The sequence below is a fragment of the Falco biarmicus genome, chromosome 3 (assembly GCF_023638135.1).
Source record: "Falco biarmicus isolate bFalBia1 chromosome 3, bFalBia1.pri, whole genome shotgun sequence".
Lineage (NCBI taxonomy): Eukaryota > Metazoa > Chordata > Aves > Falconiformes > Falconidae > Falco > Falco biarmicus.
Genome location: NC_079290.1, coordinates 90,413,893 through 90,431,942, shown reverse-complemented (window position 1 = coordinate 90,431,942; position 18,050 = coordinate 90,413,893). Strand labels below are relative to the sequence as shown.

At 45.2% G+C, this 18,050-nt stretch overlaps 1 protein-coding gene across 1 annotated transcript in view; it reads right to left on the bottom strand.

Annotated features, from left to right (window-relative positions):
- Nucleotides 1-18,050, bottom strand: part of TNFRSF11A (TNF receptor superfamily member 11a) — a 30,204-nt gene that overhangs the window by 8,410 nt on the left and 3,744 nt on the right. The window contains exons 2-9 of the mRNA XM_056332445.1: nt 8,862-8,943; nt 8,281-8,406; nt 7,585-7,728; nt 6,370-6,463; nt 5,904-5,998; nt 4,924-5,031; nt 2,958-3,010; nt 553-1,381 (exon numbers count right to left, since the gene is read on the bottom strand). Of these exons, the coding sequence (XP_056188420.1) occupies nt 553-1,381; nt 2,958-3,010; nt 4,924-5,031; nt 5,904-5,998; nt 6,370-6,463; nt 7,585-7,728; nt 8,281-8,406; nt 8,862-8,943 (1,531 nt within the window). The remainder of the gene's footprint in view (nt 1-552; nt 1,382-2,957; nt 3,011-4,923; nt 5,032-5,903; nt 5,999-6,369; nt 6,464-7,584; nt 7,729-8,280; nt 8,407-8,861; nt 8,944-18,050) is intronic.

Genomic DNA, 18,050 nt, shown 5'->3' with positions numbered 1-18,050 from the left:
CTAAAAGCAGAAAATTGAACATAATCTCTTAGACCCAGTTGTGGCCACCAGGTTACAGCTCCAGCTGAAGTTTCACTGACCACCATATAAATGTAACTGGACTTAAACCTAATGGCAAAAATGTGCCTTCAGACTGTTGAATGGAAATTTGTCTGTTGGAGCGTTGTGCAACCTTTCTTGACTCAGTCTCTAGGTCCCTACACTCTCCTCCTCCCAAGTTTTCTCCAGTACAGACACCTGCTGTCACCAAAATACTTCATTAACAGAACCGCCTGGCCTCTACAGTGACAGCCAGAAGATGGGTTCTGCATTGCTGATTAGATCAGGGCAGGACAATGGTCCCTCACAGTGCTCATACTACTTGCAGACTTCACTGCAAACCAAATGTCGTTACTATTTCAGTTTTGTTTTTCAGATTAGCTTCAGAGCAATTAAGTGAAAAAGCATCATTTTGTTCTTCTCTCCTCCTAAATCACACTCTCCAAATAATACTGAGCTAGCACAGAGAACAATGACGTATGACTGTGTATGGGTCAGGCCTAATGGGCTTACCAGATGCTGGAGGAAAGTCTGAAGTGCTGCTGCTTGTCCCTGAAGTGCTTCTGTTTGTGTTCTGGTACTTCATGTTGGAACTATCTGAAGATGCACTTTCCATACTATGATCACTTGCTAGAGTGCTCTGACCCGCAGAGAGAAAATTCAAGCCACACGTGCACTGTGCATAGGATCCAGTCTCTGGGGAGGTGGAAGCACTGTCAGCCACAGCACAACAGGGTTTGCTCCACTTTCTGGGAGATTCCCTGTACGAAATGCCACACCTCACACAGATCTTCTCCAAGTCATAGTTTGTTGCAAAATTATCTGTGTCTTTGTTGCCTGTTTCCTTCAGGCAACTGTGGGCATGTTGGCAAGATTTCTGAAGAAGTTTGTCCATGGTGGGGTGTGCCCCATCTGTGCTGGAGGAAGGGTGAAAGCCTTGAGAGACTGATATGTCCTCTGTGCTCCCAATCCCTGAAAAATACTGATTTAGGCTGTCATTCTCCCCTGCCTCCATTGGTTCTGAAAATGATGAAATGGTTTTACTGGCAGTCCGACTCAATAAAGAATCAGCAGTATTGAGATCCTTATCCATGTATTCATCTTCCATGGGAACTGGTGGGAAGTGGTCATCATCAGTCTCAGTTACCACAGAAAACCCTTCGAGGTTCCCTCCTGCCTCACACGGTGCTGTGCTGGGGCTCCCGTTCCTGCAAGGAGCGTGACCACTGGTGCAGCACGAGTTTCCAGGGGCAGGCGAGCCAGTGGGGCCCAGGAGACCCATGACTTCAGGGACAGCAGCATTTGTGATGTTCACGGTAACAAAAGCATCTCTGGGGGGCTCCTGGAAGAAATTAAAAATAAAAGCTTGTTTAATAAATAGATCAGCAGAAGGTTATTTTCCAGACAAAGAAGAAACAGGCAGATCTCACTTCTTCCTCAGTATGGAGCTGCTGAGGTTGAGCAGCACTGCTGTATTGGAGTCCTGAAGTGTAATTCTGTTCTGCTGTGAAACTGTGACCAACGATGCTGGGTTCAGCGGTGCTCAGACAAAAGTCTGGTGGCCTGGGTGGCAATAGTATTTAATTTTGGGAGATGACTATTACTAGTTCTTAAGAGGGCACTTAAGAGTTTATAAATCTAGAAGAGTTGCTGGATTCTGCTATTCCTTATGGACCATCAGTAAGACCTACCTAACTGCTTGTAAGGGTTTGGAACCCCCCCCACTTGTCTGAAGGGCTGTTCACCTGTGAAGGCCTTACTGGGAACAGAATCTTTTTTATCATTAATGACTGAAGAGAACTGGAGAACTGGGTTGATTCAGAGGGCTCAAGACAAGACAGAAAAAGGAAGTCCCATGGGTAAGGCTGCTTTAACCTGGAAAATGTTAAGACAACAAATGCAAAGCCCATGATGCCATGTTGCCAGTACTTGTCAAAGTAAAGCTAAATTTTTGGTTGCAGCTCCAAAAAAATTAAGACTGGGAAATACTTCAAGGGTTTACTTTCAGTTCATGCAAGCTGTGCTGTAGATGGGTATTTGGGAACTGGTATCTTTCACTTCCAGAATCTGTTCGGACCTTCCAGGACAGAAGAGAGAGTGTAAATGCTGCAAGCCTGTAGCTGCTGTTGATTCACTCCTCTGTCCTGGAGGATCTCAGCAGCTGCTGATGCGGGAAGTTGCATGAACACTTACGAGACAAAAGAACTGCCTGCTCAAAAAAGGTGGGTTGGTTTGGTATGTTTGTTTTGCAGCAATGGAATTTGAGTCTTTCAACAGCTAAGCTAGATAGGGTAGCAGGGAGAACAGACACCTGGGACACTTCAGCCCATGTCCACAGTGTGCAGCAGGCACTGCACATTAACTTGAACCTGTGTCCCTATTTGAGTGTTTCAAGCATGGGATCTGGTGTTCTTCCAGAGCAAAACCTCTTACTTCTTTCACATGTGAAGGCTCTGTGCTTAATGCCTTGCATGTCTGGCATTCTTGGCATTGCCCCAAAGCCAGGTTTCTCCCCTGTGAGCACTCTGGTATGTAAAAAGGTGCAAATTCAGCTGAAAGTTTTCCTGCTCTTATGATTTAGTAAGGCTTTCTCCTAGGCAGTCTCAGGCGTTCAGCAACCGGTGGGCTCATGTTTAACTTTCTCATCATAATTATTTAATCATCATGGAGGCTTTTACCACTGTTAAAACTGGCTGAAACCAGAGAGCAGGTTCAGAAGCTATTTGAGAACAGTGATTTCATATGTCTCAGATTTACAGAAAACCAGACTGAAAAAGCCAAAGTTGCGAACATTTGTTGAGGAACTCAAAACTTATTTTCTAGCCAAACATTAATGAGGAGTCTGCTTCAGGAGGGATGTCAGGAATGCCATGAGGAAATGTAAAACAATGAGAAAATGCTAGTGTCTTTGACTTTACCTTTGTTCCTTTTATTTGGCTGCACACTTCGTTAGCCCAATTCTGTAGATCTGCTGTAGGGAAAATATAAAGAGAGGCTGTAACATATAGCAGGCACTGAAGTTAGCCACAGACCTAAACACCCACAGTCATTCACAATCCGCAATATCAAATTAAATAGAAACCAGCGAGACTGTTTTTACTGACTGTTCAAGTGTCCCAGTGTTGGTCTAGCTGAGGATTCATTGTAACTGGAACAGGGATGTATTTCTGTGGAACAAATGTTTCCAAGCTCCTAAAATAGACCATGGTTAAACTGTGTTCCACATCAAATGGGGTTTCTTTCCTGGTCATATGTCACACCAAGCTATGACTGGCCCAATACCGTCCCGCTTGCAGCCATACGGTCTGTTTCAAGAGAAGTCACGTGGATGGCCCAAAGGCCGTTCTCAGACAGGAGTGAGGAGCCTAGAGAGAAGAGGGTAAGCCACTGAAACCATGGGATGGTAGGCTCAAACACAGCGTATTCCACTTAATCAGGGTGTACTTAATGGGGAAATGCACTTAATCAGAGTATGTCCCAAGGAAAAGCTTTAAGTCCAGCAATGCTTTATGGTAAAGACTGCCACTTAACGGAGTTAGCAATTCCTGTTTTGTCTTTATACTTCCAGGAGATTTTGTAGGGCTCAGGTCTCACGTACATTTGAAGCTTATCCTGGTTTTGTATGTCTGAAGATAGATCAGCTATGTAGCCACCGCCAGTTCCCAGCAATGACTCTCTTGCTCTGATGTTCAGCCTGCACATTTACCATCAGTCCCCACTGCAAGCTGGCAGAGCTTCTTCCTGAGCCTGCAAGTCTCTGGGGCTTTAACAGTAGGATTTAACATGCAAAGGCAATGAAGGACTGTCACTGCAGAGCAGCAGGGCAATAGAAATGTCAAATAAAGAGCATTCCCCCCTAACCTGCTTTGCATCGTAAGTATTTGGTTTGCAAGGAGAGTCACCGTTTCCTCCAGCCCATCCCAGGAATTCCAGATTTAGCACAACCCATGTTTAGTGTGGCAGAGGCAGCCCATTTCTAAAACACAGGCTGAAACATACTTTACAAGAGAGGGTTGCTGTCTTCCCCTCCGCAGCATCCAAAACATTTCATAAATTGCTAGGGCTTGGAAAGGTGATGACGGAAAAAGTACACTAGCAAAGGCTTTCCATGTTTAGAGGGGAGAAAATAAAAAACGAACAGAACAACATGGGTATGTCCTTAATTAAGGCTATCTAGGGCTTTAACACAGAATTGAGTAACTGTTGAAGGTATTTCTGTTGTATTAATAATATATTTAGTACTCCACTGTTATACAGTATGCCTTTGCTATAATTTTTCTAATTTTCTACTTTTACTGTTTATTCTATTTCCTTCTAGTATTTCTTCCTTCACACGTCAGAATTTTGGCCTTCAGGTAAAAAAAAATTGCCTCCATCATGTTTTCAAATACACATCAGGCCTTTGTCTTGAAATCCGTATCTTAACCTGTCCAGATGCAGGTTTCAGGGGAGGAGAGAAAGTGGGAGGAAGGAGACAGGAGGTGGCAAAAGCCCCCTGTGTGTGTCCCTGCTTCCCTTCCGCCAAGGGCCAAAGGGCCAGACGGTGCAGAGCAGCCATGCTGCTATAAAGGGCCCAAGCACCAGCCCTCCTTCATCCACAGCTGCTGCATCCACCCCAAAAGTGGTCACCCCGTGGTCCGGGCTGCGGAAGGATACCAAGTGATATGCATTATGCATGTGTGTAATATGCTGCCTGCCTAGGGGAAAGAAATTTGAAGCCTGGATTTGTGCTGTTAAAGCATACCCATATGGAAGAACATAGGGATAGCACAGAACTTCCAGAATAACTCCTGAGTTTCTTAACCTGGTGGTTATCCATGAAATCAGAGTGCACAGAGTACCACGCAGTTGTCACATTCATGAGTATCATTAGCTATCATGTACCTGTCAGCTTTTTTCCCTTATTCTTGTAGTATACGATGAAGATGACAATGCCAATTAGTGCCACAAAAAACAAGATGACAATCAACACGTATAAGATCCTGTTTGCTCCTGCAGGATGTAAAAAAGATAGTGCCATCAACATGCAGCATGTAGTCAGCAGTATGACAATCCTTGTTCATTTTACCCACTTTTGACAGGAGAGGGTTTTTCTCCTGTTTGATTCTCAGTTTCTATAATCAGGACAACATCTCTAGCACCCATGCTATTCTGTAACAAGCAGCCATACTGAAGGCACCTGGTACCAAGCCATCTCCATAAAAACCAGAGTCTTGGCATCTCAGAGAGGTGTGATCCAGTGATGCCCCTCTGAAAGTCCCCTCGCAAGCTGCCAGCATCCCACGGGCTGTGCCTGCTCTCCCTCAGGGGTTGGAGGACATACGTCTCATGGACACTAGAGAATCCAGCTGGCAAAATTTGTCCATTATCTCAGGTTATGAATGATGACCGCATGCCAGGCAAGCAGCCTCCCTGGTATCATACCCATACTGGAGAAGGAAGCGGGCAGTGGGCGAGAAGGAAGAGCTACATTCAGCTGAGACTACATCCATAGCCATAAAATAGCAATGTAGACAAGCTGCTAGCCTTTATACAGATTAGTGAGTGTATGGAAATCAGCAGGCTGAAAAAACGAGAGAGCTGTAACTGTGATGGAGGTCATGGGTATCACAGCAGTGCTGCTTGCCATGCAGTTTCCGTGGGAAGGTGTAAAGCTCTGCTTAGCAGTGGACATGGGCCCTAGAGCTGCCAGCGTTAAAGTAATCTTTAGAGGTGGGATTTTCCAAGAGTTGTGTTGGTCTACAGCTGCTCCCCCTAGAGTCGCCCACAATGGGAATGAAGTTAAACCAGCCAAAATCCCTAGTAAACACATTCTTCCTCCTCCCTGCTACTTTTTAACAGATAATCTGTGCAAGGACACATACCATCTTCTGATGGCTCAGGCATCTTCCGTTCTGCGCAAACTGCATCTGACTTGTCAGTTCCAGGCACATTTTCTGCCATTCCTAGAGCTGTACAGCTAAAAGAGAAAGACAAAAGAGGCTAGGCTCTCAAAGAGGAAGCTTGTTGTGACTCCTACACTTATGCAGAGTAGTACTTTCTGTTGTAACATACAACATTTCTCCTGCATTTCTCCACACTCAAGAGCCTCAGATACCTTCTTTATTTTCAGCTGTGTCAGCTCAGCAGTTCTGTTGTTACTGCTCTCTTTTGCTCCCCCCAAGGAGATTTCAAGCTTCAGTGTGAGAATGCCTTTATCGCTGCACAGCCAACAGAGATACTGCGTGCACTCTGCAGAGAGCCTGAAACACCTCACTGAAAAATGCTTTCGCCCAAGCTTCTCCCTGCCTTCTGGCTAGTGGGGTCCTTTTACCATAGACAGGGACTTACTTGGTCCAGGATTTACACTCGTCGGTGGATGAAGCGACCTTTGAGAAGTAGCCTCTGGGACATGGTATGCACATTGTGTCCTTGTCTTGTTGCACTGTGTGTAGTAAAGGAAGAAAAACTTCATAGCTGAGTTTCCACATGTTCCTTTCAGATGAGGATAAGGTGATTATGCTCCCCATACCCCTGCTCCACACCCCTCCCCCAATCCCCCCAAAAGCTTGCCTGAAGAGAGAAAGATCTTAGATTACATTAAAGCAGCAATGACAGTCACATGTAAGCAGAAAGAAGTACGCTAGTCCCACATGAGCACTTCTCTACATGATCAAAAGAAGAAATGACCAGGAGCCATTTGCAGTTATTGTAAAATAACACACAGCTATAATATCCTCCTCTTTTCATTAATTTCCTCATATTGAAGCTATCACAGACAGCGACGCTAACTGGCATTGTCACTTCTATGAAGCCACAGTAAATAAAATGCTGTATCAGGGTTTGCTAGACTGGAGGAAAAACAGCACTGTGCTCCAGGCCCATGGAGCATTTCATCCTTCATTATTCTATTATGTGCTGCATTCTGGGGGTTCCTCATGCTTGGCACAGCTATTCCCAGTGTTTATTACAACTCTGAACTTCACTGTCTTCTATTTTCCACCCACAAAACACCTGCATCTTGTGTTTGATCAGACAAGACTAAATTAAATGTCTGTAATAAATCTTTGCAGTAGAAGTCATCTAAAACAGAATACTTGCACTACGTGAAATGTGTTAATCTTTTTTAACTTGCTTATAACATTATAAAATGGCAAAGTCATTGGACAAAAATGTATTTCAAATCTGACCTCAGGAACAATTCCCAATGGACTGCTTCTCTGAATACTGGAGCCATGTATGACCTAGTGACTCACAGCTAGACACCTCAGCAAACATCAGAAATGCACTGAACACCTTGCAACTCTTGCTACGTTCACGTGATATCTTGCAAAAGTCACTTGATCCAAGATACTATTTAAAAGATAGAGGCAGAAGCCTTCAGAATGCAAATAGTCCAGGAAGGTTATATGCAGTAGTAACAGCAACTCAGATACACATCTTCTGTTGACAGTCATCTGAGAGTCCAAAGTATCCTCTGTAATGTCACAACTCACACAATGCTGGCCTCATCCTGTTGGCCTGAGCTGGACTTTTCACTTTGTACGTCCCATTTCTGTATCTTACCAGGATGCTCAACTCCGAACCCTGGAGCACACACAGTATTTCGTTGACAGCAGTCACAGTCTTCATTCCAGTGGTAGCCCATCGTACAAGCACACTGACGCTGGAATGTGCTGTTCCCAGGGTTCACTTCTCTCAAAGCTTTCCCTTAAAGAGAAAGCAGATGGGAGTAAAAATCTCTCTGATAGTAAGCTTCAAGTTTCTGAACCTCCTGCTCTACTTATTTGCTTTGCTTCAATGCCAGATGCAAAACAATTTATGCTAGAGGAAATGTTCTTTTTCAAGAAGCATGGGAGACACTTGACCAGCATGGGGCTCCTCACCGGTTGCACTCCTGAGCAGTATTTTTCCTTGTAGGTGCTGTAGAAAATAAACAGAGCTTTTGCCAGGGTGAGACAAACGTGTTAGGGGAAGTCAATGCACAGTACGCTGGGAAAAAGGACAACCTTTAAGATGCAACTGACAGGAGTGAATGGCTCCAGTGAAGATAATCATTATGAGCAGCACAGAGACCATGGTCCTGGTGCTCAGCACAGCACAGAATCTCTGCTGTCTGGCAACCTCCCTCTCTGCCAGGCTCTTCTGCAAGCCCAGCCTCCAGTGCTGGGCACCTGAACAAAGCAACTTCTCTAGATCCACTTTTCCAACTTCGTGCTTCACTAATTTGGATTAAAAGGTTCCTCAGTAAAAACAACTCACCTTGATCACATATTTTATGTAGTAAGCATTTATCTTCTTCATTCCAGACATCCATATACTCGTTTGGGCCACACGGTTGGCACACACTATCAGAAGTATCAGTGCATCTAGCAGACATATATTTTCCTGTGAATGAGAGAAGGACAAGTAGATCTTGCAAACCAACTGTCTAAAGAGCTTTGGGAAAATAACATGTTGGACTAATACTGCTGTACTGCTGTGGACAATCATTTATTCCTGCCACCTTTTCAGTTCCTCAGTCTGGCCCGCTTTTAGCATGGCACCAACACATCCATGAAGCTTACAGCCTGGAAGCAGTCCTGTCTACGCACATGAGAATCAAGCTGCTTTCTGCCTCCCACAGCAGCTGAGTGCTAACCCAACAAAATAGCTGCTAAGGCTTTTGCTGAGGTCAGCAGGACGACTCCTGCACTTGAAGGCGCTTTTAAGCCTGAAATCATGCACCTTCAAGGGTATGTGCCAATAGATTAGCAGAGTTGCAAAAGCAAGCTGCCTTACTGACCCACAAAACTGTTTCTAATGAGCTTTTGTGAAGCCGGTACAGCCCAGGGCTCACATACCTGGCTCACACTTTGTGCAGCACCGTCCAGAGTATTCATAGTGTTGTTCGCTTTCACACGGTGGAGTGATTTGTAGTGACAACTGGAGCAGAGAAGGAGAGAGAGGACATGAGAACCAATATACCTGGACACCTTCAGGACTACCTAGTCACAGTCCTGCAGAAAGGAGGAAATCTTCTCTTCTGTATAGCATTTTGGATAGCTAAGCAGTAAAAATTACACAACATTTATTACTTCAAAGGTGGTTTGTAGACTCACTAAGAATGTGTACTTGTTGCTGTACACACAGAGACTCGTACCACAGCCAGGTGATAAATAAATAACACAATCCTGTAATTTGTCATGAACTTTTGGCCTGCTATATAACCTTTTCTTACAGTGCTATATTATTTGAATTCTATGACTTGAAAACAATTGTACAGAAAAAGAATTGGCATAGAGATACTTCTGTAGTTTCTTCCTCAGACCAAGACCTGGGCAACCGACAGTTTTAACGTATAGTATTAAGCAAACGTAAAGTGAACAACTTATACTCCTAAAAAAAAAGTTCCCAGCTTCCCACTGGGATACACAATACTCCCAGCTAGCCCCGGAAAATATTGAACTTTAATTTTGCAGCTTTTTATGGCTCTCACTGTGTCCTGCAGAGGGGGTGTCATGGAACTGAGGCAGCCATCCAGAGAGATGATACAATTACGCCAACAGCTTTTTGCTTCTCAAAAAAACCAAAACAAAACTAAAACAAACCACCACCCCCAAACGACCTGAAACTGCTACATGAGAGGGCATCTGCAAAGCAGGTAGCAGTGCTGCCTCTAGCTCTGACGGGCCTTTGCATCCCCTCCCTGCTCCTGGCTGCCTGTAGACAGCGTGGTCCTGCCCGCAGCCCAGCACACACGGCTGCCTTGGCCAGGCTTCAGGGCACGGCTTGTGCTGGGGATCCTGGCCAGCCAGCCCCACGCTCAGCCCCTTGCTGATCACACTTCGGCTGCCCAGGAGTCTTGTGGCAGCGGTCTTCCAAACAAACACACCACCTTAAAACCAGTCGTTGATCTTGCGATAGAGAAGATGATATAAAATTTGGCCTGTACTTGGGAAAAGCTGCAATAAAGCTTCTGCTGCTGGTTAACGGGAGCTTTTGCCATTTAACAGCATTTGATAGCCCTGTGCCTCCTGATACTGGTTTCCATTCCTCTGCTTAGTGTTCTCCCCTTGTTTCCCCCAAGTCTTTACTTCCCCTCTTTCCTCCTTTTTTTTAGTTTCAGCAATAGCAATCTCTTTAAATAGAAAATACTTTTCCCTAAGCACCTTGTCATCTTCTAATGCTTGGAAGGATCTTGTAACGCAAAGATGACAGAAAATCTTTTTCTTAAAACAGCACCTTTTGCCTTGGAGTTTGAGCCATGGGATACACACCAATGTGTTTATCAAAACTGCGCTAACTGTGTCTGGAACAGAATAAGTACCTCAAGTCAGAGGTCTTGCGTTTCTGTATTTTTTGCAGGTTATAAACAACTTGTAGCCATTTTTTATCATTACCACAATCTCAGATCAAATTAAGAGTCTGATCTTGCAAGAAATATTCTGTTGTGTCATTATTCCCTTGTCTTTTTCTTTGCCTTCATTAGCAGCACCTTTCTCGTGATCAGATTGTATGTTTTTTGGAACAAACATTGCATTTTGTGTTTGCACAGTGCCTCCCAGGAGGGGCACAGTGTAACGATCGGTGCTGGTGTGGCAAGAGGCAATCTAGGAAATGGAAAGTCAGGCCAGCCTGGCAGCTAACAGTGACAACACTCAGTGTCCCAGGGTAAAAGCTGAAAACACTTCTGTAATCGAAAGAGCTCATTTTCTGTAATGCACTTCACTTGGCATCTGCTAAAACACTAAGATGGCCAGCACAGGGTTGAGGTGATGTTGTGGGACTGAGCAGCAGAAAGGAGGTCTTGAGCAACTGATTCCCTATTCCCAGCCATCCAAAAAGGCAATAAAACTGATAAGGCCAACAGGTCCAGTCACTCGCTTTTTGTCACAGAATGTCCTCTTCTTCCTCGTTTGCTCCATTTTGATAGTTCCTCTTTAGAAAAAAAGGCTAAAAAATTACTGAAGTGTCAAACAAGGGCAAAGTCATCCTTTTTAAGGAAGGATATGCAAATTTGCTAAAGAGCATTCAGCTTAAGGGTCTGGAATAATTTCTGAGAATTGCAACTCAGCCTGAGGAGAAGCAGCAATCCCCTCGTGCTGGGGCTAGGGGAGCCAGCCAATTGCTCAGCCACTTTTGGAAATTATTTCATACCTCCATGCTTTACTGTATAAAGAGGGCTATTGTTACAGTATAACTCACAGCTGCAGTTGCATAAATCCATGCCCTATGTCAATAAGCAGTCTCTTCTGGGACCATATCCTTCCCCTTTCCACATAAGCCAACGCATTCACAGAGCTGCAATACTCGCTCCTTTCATTTATGCTCAATGGTGTAAAGACACGTGCTAACCCTCACGTGAGCCCAGCCTCCTCGTGAAGGCAAGAGATTTTGGCCTGGTATGGACTGGCTGGACCTACCAAGCAGGAGAGCTGGAGGGAGAGAGGACAGAAAGGGAAACAAAAGCAACCTGGGGTTTTCTTAGGGTGGGAGCCAAACTTGGGCCTTTTTGCTAACACAGCCCTTTTGAAGTCGGGTTATCCCATGTTTAACCCTCTGCCAGGGGATTGCGCTTGTCATCATCAAAATGTACGTCAGCTTCCTTTGGGAGCTGAGCAGCAGTCGTGCTGCTGGCAGCACGATGACCTGACACTTCACCACCACCACCACCACCAATGCATTCCCACCACTGTGTCCTTCGGAGACGGGGAAGTGCAATGCATTTTGCAGATGAGGAACTCGCACCCGGAGGCTGGCTGGCTTTACAGAGGTGACAGGAAACCAAACCAAGTCTCAAGTTCACCCTGTAACCCCTGGAACATCCTTCCTCTCATCGGGTGCCGGCCAGTGGGTCAGAGTGATCTGGACATCACCAAGCTCTTATCTAGAGAGAGAAGGGACCTTGATGAATGAGAAGGTGTGAACCTCCTCTGAAGTGATTAAATGATCAAAAGAAGAAAAAAGATGAAACCCAGCCTGGTCATTTCTTTAATGGTCTTTCTGTTGATGACGCTGCCCATTAAATCCCACCACTGTGCATAAATGAGTGCTTCAAAAAGCTCTAGGTATACCACGTAAATTAAATTTGTGACTTAAAAGGTGTGCAAAGCACACAGATTTGCACCAGTCCCTAAAAAAATCGTCACCTTTCCTGCTTGATTAACATTACCTCAGAACACGTATATCTGACAGGGGAAGAGTCCAGGGGACGAAAGACAAACCTCCTCTGGGCTTGGTGGAACCAGCGCAGTAAAGCACGCCAGCACCTGCTCACCTTTAAGCACATGAGTAACACCACTGACTTCTTTGTGAAAACAGGCATGCTCATGTCAAGGTTTGCAGGAGGACTGTGTTTTGGTGTCAAGCTGCAGACAGCTTTTTCAGCTTCTTTTGTTTTTTGCCTATTTGTTGAAAAGGACGCTAAGCAAGAGTGTGCTTGTAGGGTGGGAGAGCTTCGATGACTCAGAGCTACAAAGCACCACTGTGTTACTCAGAGCTTGAAAAAAACACACGCACACGCACACAGGTGCTTCTGAAGGGGAACCAGCAGTATTCAGATTCCTGTCTTCAGGCTTAAGGAAATATTTATTCTCGGTGCCGTTGAGCAATCGGATGGCAGCAGAAGCTGTGTGTCATGGATGCTAAAATTACTTTCTCGCTCAGATGAATATTCAGACAGACATTTTAGAGAAGATAGAGTTGCATGGGCCTCTTTCCTTTAAAAGAAAAAATCTGGAATAACAAGCTTGGGGGTTTCCACAGCCTTTTTCCCATGTCACTTCTGAACAAGAACCTGAGGCCTCAATGAGGATTGCTCAGCAGTGATAATCTTCGTTTTGCAAAAATTTAGATGTAAAGGGACACATCAAGGGGTAACTATCTTAAGATGACACCTTGTTCCTCAGTGTAGTTGTTTCTGGAAAGTATTCAAGTCATCTGTCTTAATTTCACTGAGCAAAGCACATTTTTTTTCATTTAGTATTACAGAACCAAAGTACCTATGGGAGAGACAGCTACGGTCTGTCCTACCTCCCACACTACTGGTTCTTTATACTCTGGAGCCTGAGTTTATTCAAACCGCTTCCTTTTGAGGTCCTTAGACTTGCCTCCTGTACAGCTGTAATATTCCTGTGGATTTGGGGCTTTATTTGCCTTCATCAAGAGGAGCGAGGTTTGACCAACATTTCCTGATCTGAAGCAGCCCATGCAAGCACAGCACCCCGGTATCCAGCTAGGACGGCCTTTGCCGTCATCTGCTGCTTTTTCTCCTTCAAATATGAGCCACTCCCTCTGCTCTCACAGGTACCAATTTTGGCCCTACAGCCTTCCAGCTTCCCACCTGCTTTGGGTCAGAAGTATTGCTAAGAAATCCTCGATTTCTTCAGCTTGTTGCCAGTTTCAGGGGCTTGCCTAAAACGTTATTTAGGAATAAAAATAGAATCTGGCTCTTGATGGGCACTGCTCCATGGCTGGTGCTCCCAGGCACTCTACTGAGGTGCATAACAGCAATGTGCACAATGAACGGCTCTGGAAATTTTTACAATTGTGAGTTTATAAGGGGAAAGAGGAGTCTTATGTTAAAGATTTAATCATAATCACATGGATACTGAATGCAACAGTTCCTTCATAGACAGTATTCACTGTTGATAAAAACTCAATCAAAGCATGACACAAGTCACAGCTTTACAATTCCAGTTATTTGCTTGCAGGTCTGCAATCCATCACAAAAATCTCAGATTGTGAATGAAATGCTTTTGGTGATGTCAACTTTCCAGTGACCAGTAAACCACATCACAGAACTACCACCACGTGGTAAAATACAGCCGGGAAATGGCAACAGCTAAAAACTAAATATTTTTTCACTCTTAAAAATAGGTCCTTGAAACCCTGCTAGAGCCTAAATACCTAAAGAGGCCAGAAAGAACACGAGGGATAAAACCAATAATAAAGAGGTCAAGAGAACAGTGTAACTTGCAGCCAGGAAGCGGGCAAGCAGTGGTAAATGCCCCATCCTGACCATTCTCCTTGCCCCTCCGATTTAGCACGCAGCAAAAAGCCAACACCTGAGCAACTGGTGCTGCTCTGCCAAACCCAGCAGAGTTATTTCTAGCCAGCAGACTATGTGAAGGAGAAGTGCCACACTGACCGCTCTGGCAGCGGGGTGGTGGGGGTAAAGCGGAGAGGAACCTCAGGTATATCAGATGGGAGATGACGGAGGTGATAGATGGCAGGGCTGAAACAGCTGCTGACTGAACCTGTGAATCAGCCAGCTTTCTTCTGCGGACTGAAAACTTGCGATCACGTGCACAGCATTCATCATTCAGAGATAAAGTCATTTTCATACAACAGCCAGAAGGGTACATCTAACATTTTCGGTGACTGAGCAGTCAGTAGCGTGTGCGTGTTGCTGGCACTTTGGTGCAAAACCTCATGCTTTAACCTGCATGTCCTCACTGCCACAGCCATCCAAAGACTAATAGCTACTAGGTAGAATATTTTAAAGATGAATCAGAGAGCAAAACCCAAAAGCTAACCAAACCAAAATATTTAACAAAAAGGCTTGACAGCAAGACAACAGTCCATAACAAGCAGAAATAAAACCTGCAGAATAACAACATTACAAAAACCAATACTTAGATGTGCTTGCACAAAGGCCTGCAAAGGCAAATCTCTTGTAGATTAAACAGGTGCAACAGCAGTACTCCATAGGAAAGTTTAGCAGTCTTGCCGCCCCGGGTACAGTCTTAACGACTTGATATGAATAACTCCACAGCTATTCATGCTTAATTAAAATAATAATAATAAAAAAGGCACTAAAAACACCGTCATTTATAGGGACCATGCTCCTCTTGCATTTTAGTTCAGCAGATTATTTTTCTATGCTTCATCAACTGAAGACAATCTTAACGAAGAAATGACCATGAGAGATTTCTTGGGCCGGGATATTTCTGGATGCCAGATTAGGAGTTCAGCGAGGACTTCCTATGCTCAAAAATCTGTATGTTTATGTACCCTTTCCTTCCAGCATGCTTCCAAAGTGGAACATAAGGTATTAGTCTCTTATGGTGTGAGACCCTGCAGTCCTAGCTGAGCTGCTGGGGAGGATGAGAAAGCTTGTAGAGAAGAGGGGAAGCCTGCTTTCACTGCCTGATGCTCTGCTTTGGCTTCATTCTTTTGGATTGTAGCATTGCACATGGAACAAACGCTGAATTTTCTGCAGGCAGAAATACAAAGGGCAGTGGTAGGGCTGTAGCCCGTACCTTGGATGATGGCCATATAGAGGGGGTGCATACAACACCCACAGACCATTCTGCCTTGGTGTGAGTTATAGTAAGAACTGCATGATCAGATCTGCACCTTTTCCAACATGAAGCAATTGCTTCCTTTATTAAAGGGTTCAGGATTGGACTAAAAATTCGTTCATTTACTCTTTAGGTGTCACCACAACGCACCAGCTCTGCTGGGGACTGTAGGCCAGTCAAGTCAGTGGAAATATTCCTCCCTGATTTGAATAGGCTTTGGATCATTTCCATAACCAGCCTGTTTTACTTCACATGGTATTGCAGGGGAGAATTTTTCTTCCTGTGAGAATAGATTCAAGGAATCATCTTATCCTTGCTACTGAACGATGAAAAGTTACTGAAGAACATGATGCTTGTAAGGCAAAAGTATTCGCTGTGGCAAAATAACATGCTCAAAATAGATTCCCTTGCATGCTACATAAGCAATTTTTAGGATTTCATATGAACCTAGTAGCACATTTTTCCCTATCTGTATTCCAGATTAATGGGTTGCCTAACAAAGCCTCACAGTATTTTTTTTTCCATACAAGACTTTTTTTCGTTTCCCTCAATTTTGACCACTGACTAAATATATTCTGGACCCATCTGCAGTCACAAATGTTGTTCTTTGTCATTCTTGAACAGATCCTATATACTTTTTTTTTTTCTTTTGGAGTAGCCGCAAAGTGGTGAGGGTGAGTGACCTCATTTTTTTTTTCTTCCCCCTCCTTGGCTAATTGGTTCTTGCAGGGTGGATTAAACCAGCCAGCTTGGCTCTTCTACTGAACACTGCCTTTCCTGGTCTCTTTTATCTAGATTTTAAGAGGGGAGCAGCCAGCGGGTTCCGCAGAGCCGAGAGGCAGCTGAGGGTCTCAGCCCTCTGCCTGCCCATGGTGCTGCCATCCTCTGCCGCAGCCCCTGCTCCAGCCTCTCCTTCGGGGACTTCATGGGGAGCCACCACGAACACATTTGGCCAAATAGTGCAGGGAATGTGCTTCCACCTTGAGGATGCTGGTGGGGTTGTGGCCAGAAAAGGACCCTGGGAATAAGGGTAAGGGCTGGATGCTGCAGCCTGTGTGATGGCAGCTGGGCTAGGGGGGGACATATCCCCTCCCTCCCCGGGCCTGTGCAGGCCTCTCCTGTGACTTTGGTGGGAAAGGGATGGGGCTCTGTCCTGCAGTGATTAACGACTCTTTGGCTTTGTTTGCAGCCACGACATCCCAAGTGCTGTACAAACACCAAAGAAAGCCAAGCCCTCTGCTCAGAGAACTCACGCCCTGAGAAGGCAAACAAACCAGGTAACCATGGGAAGCACTGTGAAGAGCAGTTGAGGTGGCTGCACAGGTATGGGACAAAAGCCAGGATGTCCTGGAGCACTGGGCGTAAGTCAGTGTCGTTCCTCTGGTGTGGTGCTAAGCTCTCTGTGAGACACCACATCACAAATATGATTGCACACTGCGGTGACACACAAACACAGAAAAATCAGGAAACTTGCATTTCCCCAGAGCTGAACTGTCACGCCAAAGCCTGCTGCTGCGGAGAAGACACAATGGCAGTCTGCCCTGGGTGCCAGCACAGCCTGCAGCCCAGGATTCCCCCCTGTAGCCCACCTGGCAGCTTTCAGCCGTTGCTGCTCATGGAGGTCCAACAACAGTCTTTCTTCTACTACATAAACTTTTGACCATTTTCAAAGAAGAATAATAAAAAGGGGCAAGTTCTTGCAGGTAGGCTATTGCGTTGTACAGACTGAGGCCTACCCAAGTCCATAGTGCAACCTAGTTAAACAGCCCTTAATTTTTATATTGCATTTATAACACACAAATATTTGCCCTTTTGCTTTCCATCAGTAATAATGAACCATTCTCAGAGCAGCTGCTTCTCCATGCAGGCAATGCTAACCAATGCATCCTTTAAACCAGGGGGTGAGCAGCTGCAGCAGAAGCCAGCACTGCCTGGCAAGTTGAGTTTCCATTGAAAGGAAGGGGGCAGTCTGTACAAGAAGTGCGCAGTTGCAGCTGATGTGATGAACCAGCCGCCCCTGTTTCCCTCTTCTCCCCACTGCCTGCCTCCAGTAAGCTAAACCAGCATCTGAAGCAACCGCCTCCTCCAAGTGTCCAGCAGCCCTCGCGCTGCAGAGCAGCCCCTTGCAGCGCAGGGCACTGGATGGAAGGAGGTGTGGATTCTGTGCTCACAGCATGTGGTGGCAGGAACCCTCCTGGATCTGGTTCCTGCAAACACCTCATACAGAGAGCAAGCTGGCAGGGAAGAGCAGGAGGAGGACAGCCTTGCAACACGCGTTACTTTTCTGTTGAGTCTACACGTGTACCTAGTACAGCAGGGTCTTCCACCAGTTGAACTCCAAAGGACAGATGGATAAACATAGCAAAGCGACTCAAATATACCTTTAAACAGTGTTAAAAGTATAAATGCCAGAGGGCACCACTTTGAGGTGTTAATGATTTTCTGTACTGTTGTTACACACGCATCCCTTTTAATGTCTGTTTAATGTCTGCACTGGTTCTTGCAAAGCGCTCAAATTAGAACCCACTTTTCTGAGTCTGAGGGTGCTTGGGATGACAGTAACAGGCACTTAGAGAGATTAACTGTGGCCCTAAGGATCTGTTTCTGTTTGACCTGCATTTTTTTTTCCTCCAGCACAGTATGAAGAAAGCCCTGTGCCGTAAATGACATAGGTCAGTACCCTCGAGATGGCTGATAAGCTTTGAATTCTACTGACTTGTGAAATGTGGTGAAGGTTTGTTTTGG